At 43.9% G+C, this 12,059-nt stretch overlaps 3 protein-coding genes across 3 annotated transcripts; 2 read left to right on the plus strand and 1 right to left on the minus strand.

The window, feature by feature from the left end:
• Positions 1-3,694: 3,694 nt before the first annotated feature.
• J4E92_001587 (uncharacterized protein) lies at positions 3,695-4,498 on the plus strand (the record flags this gene model as incomplete). Its single annotated transcript, XM_051492998.1, has 1 exon — positions 3,695-4,498. The coding sequence occupies one exon, from the start codon at positions 3,695-3,697 to the stop codon at positions 4,496-4,498; it is 804 nt and encodes a 267-aa protein (XP_051356229.1).
• A 783-nt stretch (positions 4,499-5,281) lies between these two features.
• Positions 5,282-6,652, plus strand: J4E92_001588 (uncharacterized protein; the record flags this gene model as incomplete). Its single annotated transcript, XM_051492999.1, has 1 exon — positions 5,282-6,652. One exon carries the CDS (start codon positions 5,282-5,284, stop codon positions 6,650-6,652), a length of 1,371 nt encoding a protein of 456 aa, XP_051356230.1.
• Positions 6,653-7,411: 759 nt separating this feature from the next.
• On the minus strand, positions 7,412-8,371 carry J4E92_001589 (uncharacterized protein; the record flags this gene model as incomplete). Its single annotated transcript, XM_051493000.1, has 3 exons — positions 7,412-7,517; positions 7,587-7,668; positions 7,717-8,371. 3 exons carry the CDS (start codon positions 8,369-8,371, stop codon positions 7,412-7,414), a joined length of 843 nt encoding a protein of 280 aa, XP_051356231.1.
• Positions 8,372-12,059: the final 3,688 nt, after the last annotated feature.

The following is a 12,059-nucleotide window of genomic DNA, read 5'->3' on the forward strand; positions in this document are numbered from 1 at the left end:
ATTTCTACTATATTCTTCTCTAGTATTAGACTTATTTCTACTCTAGTTACTACTACTAGAGTAGTTAGAAGTAGAGGCGCGCTAGAAGTTAGATTATTTAAAAAAGTAGAGAGTATAGTAGAACTCTAGATAGATAAGATTAGATTTAAGAATCTTAAAAGTAGTTATATTCTTCTACTAGATAGAAAGATAGTTATATATAAACTAAAGCTTAATATAGTTAGCTTATTATAAAGTAAAGATACTAATATTAAAGTAGATAATAAATTTACTTATAGACTTACTAAACTTTATATAGAACTAGAAGCTTTTATACTACTACTAAGCTATAACTATAGTATTAAGAGAATAATAGATAGTATCTAAAATAGCTTATACTTTATTACTATATATAAAACTACCTTCTTTATTAAAAAAGCTATCTTAGATATTACTAAAAGCTTAGTTCTTAGTCTTTTAGTAGAGGTAGTTTAACTTCTTAGCTTTAGAAGTAAAGTTATACTAGTACTTATTAAACTAGTTAATAATGTCTATCTTCTACTTAGTATAGTTAGACTTAGTAGTATTAATACTAGAGAAAACTTTAGGTTTAGATTTTTTAGAGTAATAATAGTAAAAACTCTAATTATAGATAGTAGAACTATTAATAGTATTATAAAGACCTAGAAGGCCTAGAAAGCTATCTATAGATCTACTACTAGCGCTACTAATAGATTCTCTAGTAGAGTTATAAGAGTTTTTATTATTATTAGTACTAGTATTATTATCTAAGTTAGAGTAGTCTAGAAAGATTAGATCTATATAGATGTAATAGATAGTCTTAGACTTATAAGTAGTTATAGCGTAGAGATATATTTCTAGGTCTTTAATAGTAGTAGTAGTAGTACTAAGAGTATTAAACTTTTTATAATACTTAACTTTATAAGCCTTCTTACTTATAGTTATCTATTTAAGTATAGTAGAGATATACTATAAATCTTAGTTATTATAGTATAAAGTGCCTTATATATCTTATATCTATTCTACTAGTTATATACTCTTCTAGTTAGCGTTAATAAGTTACTAGTAGAGAGTAGTAGTAGTCTTTAGTATATTCTCTAAGTTACCTTTATATACGTTAGCGCTATTCTAGAATTTCTAAGTCTACTCTTATAGAGTTTTTACTAGCTTTACTTACTTTAGATAATATCTACTAAGAAAGTTAGCTTAGACGCGCTTATTATCTAGGCTTTACTTTATAAAGTATAGCTACTTTATAATATTAGTAATAAAGATAATATACTTATTAGTGTTACTAATATCTTTAAGATTAGTAAGCTTAACTAGACTATTAAGTTCTACTTTATAAGTAGCTTAGCTATTAATATTAGTCTTCTATACTTTAAACATAGTAAGATTATTATTATAGAGAATAATAAAAGTCTTAGAAAGCTATTACTTATAGAATAATTACTTAGAAAAGTTAGATATAGTAATAGATAAAAAGTTATAAAAGCCTAAGAGTAGCTTAGAGCTAGTCTAAGCATTATTTAGATTAGAGTTATTATTATCTTTATTATTACTAATACGCACTTATTAAGACTAGTAATAAGTAGTACTTATTAATAGGTAATAGATATTATTACTAAAAGTAATAACTTTCTTTTTATAATAGATAATTATAGTTATAGACTTACTATTCTCTAAGTTATTAGAAACTTTAAAAGTGCAAGAAGAGATCTAAAAGCTATTAGCGTTACTAGTATTAGTAGTAGACTTACTAAAGAATAGAAAGTAATCTAAAATATACTATTAATAAAGCTCTTAGAGTAGGTTATTAGTTTTTAATAAGTAGAGAAATAAGCTAGAGTAATAAACTAGTGTAAAGAATAGAAGGTTAGTTACTTATATTATCTATAGCTAAGATAGTTATAATATAAAGGTAGTAGCGTAGAAGTATCTAATAGTATAGAATAACTATCTAGAGTTTTAGGTCTAAGTATAGCTACTACTACTATTACTACTACTACTAGAGCTTCTACTAGTAGTAAGGCGCACGTAGTTATTAGTAGTAATAGTGTTCTACTAATAATATAGTGTTATAATAGTATATAGATTAGCTAATAGAGCTAGAGTCTTAAAGATATTATAGCACTACGCGTAATTAGTATCTTTCTATATAATAGAAAAGCTAAAAAGTAAAGTATTAAGATAGTTAGCGTCTATAATAGTTAATAGAGCTACTCTTATAAGTTACGCTATTAAGTAGTATACTTAATAACTATAATAACGTATAAAAGTCTTATATATATTAATAATAAAAGTATATAGAATAATAATATTATTATAGTAGAGAGCTTTAAGTAGAAGCTATTAAAGGTAAATATATATTATAAAGGTGTTAGTCTAACGTTAGACTAATAAAGCTCTAGGTCTAGAACTATTATACTATAAAATAAAGTAAATAAAACTAAGAAATAAAATTATATATAAGTATAAGTTAAAGAGAAGAAAAAGTAATAAAAAAGTAACTACTATAAATACTACTTTTTAAGTATACTATATATATATTATAGCCTTTAATATACTTACTATTAACTTAGCTACTAAACTTAGCTTTTATAGTATATTACTACTATTTAATATTTTAATAATACTTTTATTTTTTATAAAGTTTACTATAGTAAGAAAGAAAATAGTAAAGCTAAAATTTACTTATTACTATTTTATTATTATTTTTAAACTTATTTTTCTTAAAAATTTTACTACTATATTATTATATTATATAAGAATTTAAAATACTAAAAAGTACTCTTTTTTTTTTAAGAAAATTTAAAGTATATTATATATACTAAAAATATAGATATAGTATATATAGCTAATATCTTATAAGTAATAACTTAGTAGCTAAAAACTTTCTAATTACTAAAAAAGTAGTAGTATTAAATTTAGTTTATTAACTTTAGCTACTAAGCTCTTAGCTAATACTTTATAAGTAAGCTATTTTAAGTACTATATTTAATAATAAAGTATAATATAAGTAGGTACTAGCTATTTTAGCTAAATATAAAATCTTTATTTAATATTAGTATAAATAAAAAAAGTAAAAAAATATAGTAAAGATAGCTAAGTAGCTATTATAAGTAATAAGTTATTTAGTTAATTATTTAAATTATTTAGTTTATCTAGTGCTAGTACATTAAATATAAAGTCTAGACGAGTAAGAATTACTAATTAGGATAACAAACGCGAAGAGAAGGACACTAGTCAAACACACTTCTAAGGTCTAATTACTTAGCAAGCTTTTAAGCTGCTGTTATCTATTAAATCAACTGTATCAGATGTAGTTAGCTTATAAAAGAACGTTTTGTACCGAATTTAGTGCAACATAGTGTTATATAGTTAGTGTAGACGTGTCGTTAGCACTAATAAACAGAATTACAATCAGGTACACTAGAATAAGATCGACTATGTTTCAGCGTCACAGTCTGCCAGCTTCAATCTCCACACTACTAACTGAATCAAACACACGACAAGTGCATCACACACAGCACTATATAAAGCTGGCTGCACCTCTAATTTGTCTACATAACTCGGCACTCAAGCACTGCATCACTAAACATCATTATCAAGACTCTTCAGCACCCAAGCCAGGAGATTGTAGTCCAAATTTAGCTATATTCATTCATAGTACCGGTACTCGACCTCTATCAAGATGCATCTTCCAGCCCACAAGCTCCAGCTGCGCCCTAAACTTACCAACGTTCTACAACACTCAAGCAAGACTTCCACTCCCAAGACCCCTGAAGCTTCAACACCAACAAAGCCAGCTAGCAGTATCAACATCAAAGACAAGAGAAACATCAAGATTGGCATTGCTGCACTCCGTACCGTCAGCAAATGGACCGATAAAGCTGCACTGACGCTCGAGAAGCTCGAGGGCCAAGAGGCGTCGAAGCACTGCCAGGATCGCCAGGCGCGCTTGGTCGCACAAGATGGCAGTATAGGGTACGGAAAGCAAGTTCAAGATACTGGGGTATGGAGAGAGACCGTGGTATACCCGGTACCTGCCCAGGTTGGTAGTTCTAGGGGATTTGAAGCACACGAACAGCCAAGGGTGTACGGAGCACCAGCACCCTCCACTACGGGAGAAAGCCACATTACGGCTAGCGTTGTGGAGGCACCGCTCGTCCAGACTCATCATGCGCATGTCTTGGCTTCCGTCGAGGAGTACTATGACGAAAGTAGTGATGACGAGGAGGGTGGCAGTACCTCTAGGCAGATCGGTCTCAACAGCCCCACAAACGTTGACGCAGATGAAGATACCGATGAGAAAGATACTTCCGATGATTCTAGCGACGATGAGAAGGATGATGACAGCGATATCGAGAAGGAAAGTGACACAGACAGCGATGACCACTCGGATAGCGAGGCGCATGATAGCTCTGATGATGCTGAGGATTTCGACGAGGAGGAAGTTGAGGCGAAGCATCAAACGGTCGTGAATGCTAAGAAGTGAGAAGACGGAATACTGGGGGTAGAGGCGGGTTAGGTGTTTTGGTTGTGACGATGCAGCCTTGTGGGCCACAAGGGACGGGTTTTGACGTAGATCGAAGGTTCATACGGGGAATGGCAGTAGTAGCATAGATATACGTATACATAAAGCGTTGACGCATGGCTGTACTTATCCTGCGAAAATTGTGACTTTCTAGTACTCCAGGCCTTCACTAACCTCCAGCACTGAAGTAGGAGAAGCCAAACGGAGGGATATATACTAGCTTAAATGTTTGCAACATAGTCGAATGATTATCTTTGGCTATGTGGACGAAATATTCCGAAGGGCCGAAGTGAACTGCACGTCAGGCAGCATTGGTTCGGCACATATGCCGTAAGGTTTACACAATGACGTACGTGTGTAACTGCAACAAAAAGCCATCGCGAAAACCCCCAAACAGCTTTTGTTTGTGGGATCCTTGATCGTCCCTTGGTATACCAATTATCAAGTGTCAGCGAAGTGGTAGTAAAGGCAAAGTACAGTAGTCCGACGACAGGCAGTGAAGGTAGGCTACCTAACGGCTGTCAACGGCGCTTCGCAAACACCCGCAGCACGTCACTCATCCCCTCACACCTCACTTGCACGCCTTGAACGAGTTTTACGTTTGTGTTTTCATCCCACGTGCGCCCTAGCCCGAAAGTCGTTGATCGGCTTTGCCCTGCATTGTTCGTTCAGTTCGGTCCCACCCACATCCTCCTAGCAACGCCCGCATCCTCGCAGTCAACATCACGACTGTCAATTGCGAAAATGTCAACACACTTTCGCCCGCGCGCGACTACGCCTGGCCCGCCGAGCCCTACACGTCCATCAACGGCGCGCTCCACGATCCGCGCTATCTCGCCGTCGCCGCCACCGAGTTTGGACGAGGCTTCGCGACAGGATTCTGCGACTACTGGATCGCCGAATGTTGATACCCAAAATACATCAGAGAGTGCGAAGGTGCGACCAAAGAGCGATGGCTATCCGCAAGCATACGTGCATGGTTCTGGTCATGAAGAGACGGACTTCGCCAACTACACCACAACAACAGGGAACGGTAACTTTGGAAGCTCTCCCGCAAACATCACTGCCAATGTCACCATCAAGAGAGGCGGCGGAATGATGACAAGGCGGTCGCCGGTAAAGCGCGGTTCCAGATCAACAAGTCCGAAGAAACGTCCGTACAGTACGCCAACAGAGTTGTCTTCGCACCGCGAGTCGACATCGCGTGACCAGGACGACATGCCAGCTACCAACCCGCGAGACGCAGAGATCCAAGCAGGTGACTACATCGACAGCGACGCATACACCGACTGCCCAGACACACCCACCCCGATGACAAACTCCCAAAAACGCTCAGCCTATCTCCCGCTCGGAACTCCGACGCCCTTCCCAAAGTCCACGCGTTCTTCCAAGCCCAAATCCAGATCAAGCCTTCCTCGTGCCACCCCTACTACTACGCCCACAGCACCGACGCCAAAGCTCGAATTCTTTGAGTCCTTCGACGAGCAACCATCCTATGGCTCTGGGCTTTTCAACACGGACCATCCTCAGATGTACGCTGGGCCAGAAGACAAGCTCATGGCGTTCTACACCCAGACTGAACGTCGGAAGATGCGCGAACGGGCACTCGCAAGGGCTGCGCAACCGGAGAGGACGGTGCCTGGTACCCAGACGGGCTACGCGACAACGTCAGATCACCCAGCAAACGACGCCTTGGTCATGCAGCAGCCACTGCGAGAGGAGGATATTCGTGCGCGCATGCATCTCGTCCCTCCACAACAGACCACGGAATCACCGCCTCGGAAGTCTATGTCAGATGCGGCTGGCAACGTAGCGCGACACGTCTCGCCATCCGAGGGCTCATATGTCTCCGGTGGAACAGTCACTAGCAAACGCTCTGTCTTTAGCACGCCTGGCAGAGACGAGCTTGAGAGGAAGAAGGCGATTGTGGAGACTGACGATGGACCATTTGCTAAAGCAGTGAGCATGGCAGATCTGAATGAGAGACGTAGGGTGGTCAGTGAGGAGGGAGTACAAGGTGTTCGAAGAAGCGAGGATTTGGAAGCAGAGGGCACGCAGAAGAAAAAGAAGGAGGGTAGGACTTGTGGAATGGGGATTGGATGCAATGTGATGTAGAGATTGTCAAAAAGCTCGGAGATGTTCGTTTAGACTTTGCATCGATGCGATGGAGGATGGTTCTGAACCGTAATATGAATGACAACAATGAGTAACGATGAGGCTACTAGTTTGATGCTTAGCATAATATTGTAAAGTAACAATGAAACTGAAACTTCTCTGACGCGTGTGACAGAAGTATATCGCGAACAGACAGTGAATGCGACCACTAGCGAGCGCAACCGCAATACACTTTCGTTTGCCTCTTCGACGTCCAACTCTTCACTCGTACAACCCACTCTAAAGATCGCGACACATTAGCCGCAAAACATCACGCAATGGATGCCGCGCTCGATCGAGTACAAGCGCCGTACATGCTCGACAGCCTGACCGCCGACGCGCAGCGAATATCAGCGAGCCTGCCACCGGACGGCTGGGATTCAAGCTCCGCCCTCGTTGGCCTAAAGCGTGACGTCAGTGGGGTATCGGTCGTGGTGAGTAGCACAACCCCTAGACGGGTAACTTTGTCTGTATCAGCTGCTAACCAAAGGCTCCGTGAAGCCGTCAATAGCTGCGGCGGGCGATGCCAACGATGCTGAACATGCGCGCGGTGGGCTTTTCGCATGGCTCCGGCGATTAATCCGCACCGCTTGTCGTCGCTTCCGTAAACGCCACAAGAATGCGAAAGGCTCCTAACCAAAGGGCCGGTGGATGTTGAATACTCCTAGCGATCAAAGAATAAGACATTGGTATGTGTAGAATGCGTTTTCGAAAGTCGAGCTAATAGCGCTTCTTAGATGAAGAATCGGCCGCGATGTCGAGTGCCTGTAGGATATCGGTACCGAAGACGACAGTCATGTATGCGGGGAAGATGACCCAGAGACCACTGCGAAATCAGTTAGCTTTTATGTACATTCTACCACGAGGCGCAAACGTATGCAGGAGTCCGACTTACTTCATGACAAGGTAGAAGACCAAAAGCGTTGCCCAGTCGTTATGGCGAACGTTTGCGAAGCCAGAGAAATACTCATTAAAGTCTACCATCGTTAGCCTGTGTATTGCCCGTGTGTCGCATGTGTACGTACAGTAGAGTACTGTCTTGCTGACTGTCATGACTGCTGCAGCGAAGCCGATAATGAGCGCGCGGTTGCCAGTCTTGCCGCGTACCTTCCTGCCGCCAGAGAGGAACTTGCCCACGCCCTCGCTGAGCTGCAGGCCAGTACCTCCAGATGTAGGGACACTGTGGTTGTATATGATCATAGCGTAGAGGCCATATAGCACAAGCTCCACAGCGTTCAGCATGGCTTGCGCGCCGCCAAACCCATCATGGTTTTCCCATCCGGGCCATCCGTATACGTGATCGATCGAAGCGTAAATCTCATACGGCTTCCAGATGGGCCACTGAAGCGCGCCACCAGCCATGGTATGTGGGCGCAGAAGAACATATAGCGTGTCCCATAGCACAAGCGGGATCGAAATGGCAAGCCAAACTATCGTAAGATTGGATGTCGTGTGGCACCACGTCGGCTCGTCGATTTCGGATGGAGAGGGAGGGCTGATTTCGGCTTTGGCATTGGAGATTGCGCGCCTCGCAAGCGACTTTGGTGGGGGTGAGGTGTTGAGGTCTGGGGAGGTGGGCGCCGGGGACGCGGTCGAAGTTCGTGATCTTGGCGTCTTCTTGACGGGTGATGGTTCCGTGGCAGGGAAGTCGCCTTGCGGATGCGAGCGCGTAGACACCATGGCGATGAAGAGAGAACAAGACGGCGTGAAGAATTAGGGGTTCAGCAGCAACTGCGAGGAGCGCAACGGAAGGGAGAATGTAACGTGTCGCAATGATGCAAAGGATGCTAGGGAACTAGTGGAGAACGGCTTCTGCTTTAGCCGGGCGGGGCTGTACCTGAGACGGAAGGAGCTTTGACTTGTCGGTTTGAGACCCAACTGTTTGTTGGGGTGATGAGCTCCACCACCCTCGCTATGTTGTGTTCCTCGATTGGATCGGTGTCTTGGGCGATGCGTTCGAGTGAGATCTTGCAGACTTTGGCCACTTTGCTAAGCGTGCGTGCGCTGCACTCTCCACAAGCTTTTGGTCTGACTTTGTGTGCACATCGACGGTGAGCAAATGCCCTAGACTGTTCAGCACATGTGCGACGAGGATACCCAAAGCCTTCTAGCGATGCAATGAGCGTTGCCCATAATGCTAGGTTAGTTAAAGCCTGTTGTTGGCAAGAAGAGGGATAATGATGAATGGAACCGCGACAATTGAAGTGGATCATCCAGCAAGATGACCGCCGAATGGCACTCACGTTGGAAAGATTCTGACCGATAGGACATACTGTAGTCTGCGCACAAGTGTTACTAGTCTTTGGTGCCGTCAATGATGAGCAACATGCAGCGATATATCAAATCTGAGTATATCGTTACCATCTGTCGTGCTTACGAAAGTCGCGACACGGAGCCGCTAGAGTTGATCATACGACCGATAGAGTTGCATGCACTCTAATCATGCATAGAGCCAGTCTTCAAGTGCTGTTTTCAATTATAGTATGCATCCTGTTAGAAAAGGAGCCGTGGTTTGCGCGTGTATTTCTCGCGCATGGTGAAATAGCCCTGGAGTCCACGGGTCGAGCAAGCCCGCCACGCCGCCCTCCTAGGTACATAGCGTGGAGCATGCCTCAACCGACAAAGTTATCTACATGGTATGACAACCCGTCTATTGCGCAAATTGCTGGACATCCATCACGTCAGTCTCCTCTCTTACATGCAGCTCAACTAGGCCTCTAAGAGTGACTGCTAGCGGACTTCAATTGCCGCGCATGCATCTATGGATGATTGGCGTCAAACCTTGAAAGGGCGTTCACTGGCAAGAAACCAAACGGGTATTTCGGCATAAGTAACCAGCATCGGAAGCTTTTCCATAGTATTACAGCGAGAACGCTAGGTTTTCGAATGTGCAATGACATCGCGCACAATCTCAAAGACCAAGCCCAACCTAGGACCAGACCGCAGTCTGAGTCAAAGGCGCACTCTATTCTTTCATCGCGCAGACATGGGATGACTTCTGTGGTAGGACTGCGCGGCACGCGAGGCGCTGTTGCACGTGCGATCATCCCCAACCAACACCTCCGCATCCGACGATGTTGTTAATCCACTTGCGCGCTAGCAAACTACATGCAAAGCTTTGATTATTATTCATACAGATACACGGAATGTTTTACCAGTATTTAGCGAGCGTGGGAATGACTGCCATGGATACATCAACTCCAGCGTTCACGGGTACCTACCTCGGGGCAAAGTAACACCACTCCAAGACTACCTATGTAGGCGCATCCGACGGTATTAGATGAACATGTCCTTAGGTTCACGTCTGCCAATTTTGTGTCTTCGTAATGGCAAGCACGAGATCACCGCTCTGTACGTTTAGTAGGTGTGAAGGTAGCTTGTGTGTAGAGATCATTGCCGTCGGCGACGTGTGCACCTGGTGAAGGCCCCACCCGTATACCCAGCGCGTCCGATAGGTATAACATCAACAAGTTCTTAGGCCCACGCCTTTGTTTTCTGGGTCATCGGAATCGCGAGCCCAAATTCTTCATTCTTTATGTTTGGCAAACCTGCATAAAGTTTGTACGTGCGGATCAACTCTATCGGTGACGAGGTGCGCGCACATACGGGCGCCTCGGCACGTGCAGACCCAAGACTTCCCATAGACATGCCCGACAGAATTGATAACCCATCATACGATTGCTATTGTGAAAAGTATTGTGCGTATAAGTCAAGCAACCTAAGACCACTCATTGCGAGCGGCCACATATTTCAAACCCCAGATCCGAATGAGAACAATACTAGCGGGTACCTAGCAAGCCCTGGAGGTATGCAATTGCCTCCGCTACTTCTATGCCACTGGTCGTGTCATGACATCTATGAACGTGTGGCTCTCAGCTTTGATCACAGCATGAAGCAAACATAGCTCGCCTGATCCTAGTGTACCAGTGGCAATAGCTCACGTGTCAAGAAACTATGCCATAGGACACTATGGAGGCTCAAAGGGATATTGGATCCTTGCAAGTGTGTGCGCATCCGTCTGAATTGACCTCTACAGACATTCGGAGATACAATGATACAGCGAAGGTGTGGTACACGAGATGCAACAGCGGAGAAGATGCTGCAATTTGCACAGAGCTTATCGTGTTGGGGCGGGAGATCAATACGCGCGGGAGGTGGTGGTCTGGTGGGCGTACACCTGGGCACGCGGAAAGCGGGCGCTAGAGTTGTTCGGGTCCGAGACGCGCCCCAAGATTTGTTTGAACGTCGAACATAGATTTGTGTGACACAAGCTTCTTTCCTGCAGCGGAAAACTTCATGCGCTCTCACCAGTTGGCGCAGTATAACTTCGGCGGGCGTTGGAGCAGTGAGCGCCAAGCCGCGAGTTCCGCGGCCCCATCGAGACCCTGACAGCTGGCGCGTGCCTGGCAACCGCGAACTCCTCCACGCGACGCGACACGCCAGGGCCTACGAGGCACAGCAAGCTTCGATATCGCTTCAGTATAGCCAACTACATCAATGAACGAGTTCCGACCGCCATCAGCGGACAAGCACACGCTAGACTAATTTAGAGACGGCTTGGCCTCATTGCGACTCTGACGCGTTCTCACGATGGTGGGGAGCAGAGAGCCTTACTGGACATCCGATGATCTGCGGCGTCCAGAACAAGAGCAGTCGTTGGTACTACGGAGCTGAACCATGGACACGCACGCGCCGTCGCGACTCCTTCACATCGGCAACCTCTTGCCATCTCTAGTTGTCAGTTGTGCGCAATTCCTCACTCATACCACGGACATTTCACGATATGCTCTCCTTTCGGATTATACATGGCGCTTTGCTACGAGCCACATCCTTTCCTCCACGGCACCGCTTTCACAAACTCCAGCGACCCGTCTATACAATAGTTTACCCTTTGTATTCGAAGAGGAGCCATGGTGGTTAAAGGACATGAGCACAACAGTAGCGCTGGCCCACCGTGAGTGCGCAATGAATTGCGATGTCTCGCTGGAGAATAGTGAATAGGAAAAGCCACGAGGGGTGCTTGCATGGGTACAAGTGATCCAATCTATATGACATCGGAATTCTTCGCCATCTTCCTGAGATGCGCTGTCTCAAACTAATCATCTCTTGTTCGACCCGACTCTCTCGTTCTTGTCCGCTGTGCGACCGTCCCACGCTCGGATCCCTGCATTATCACGTGCACTGACTCTCGTCCGTTTGCAAATACATAACACACACACCTCGAGCTCTACCTAGCACTATCACCTCCTGCACCAACTTTTCTCGTTTTCTGCATTTGTGCAAAGACGAGTCTCTCGATTTCCCTCACCCACGATCGCGATATCAAGTCAAGCCGCTCAGTCTTCGCCGCATCACTGTCTAAATTGCG

This window comes from Alternaria infectoria, assembly GCF_024043175.1.
Source record: "Alternaria infectoria strain BMP 0036 chromosome Unknown scaffold_2, whole genome shotgun sequence".
NCBI lineage: Eukaryota > Fungi > Ascomycota > Dothideomycetes > Pleosporales > Pleosporaceae > Alternaria > Alternaria infectoria.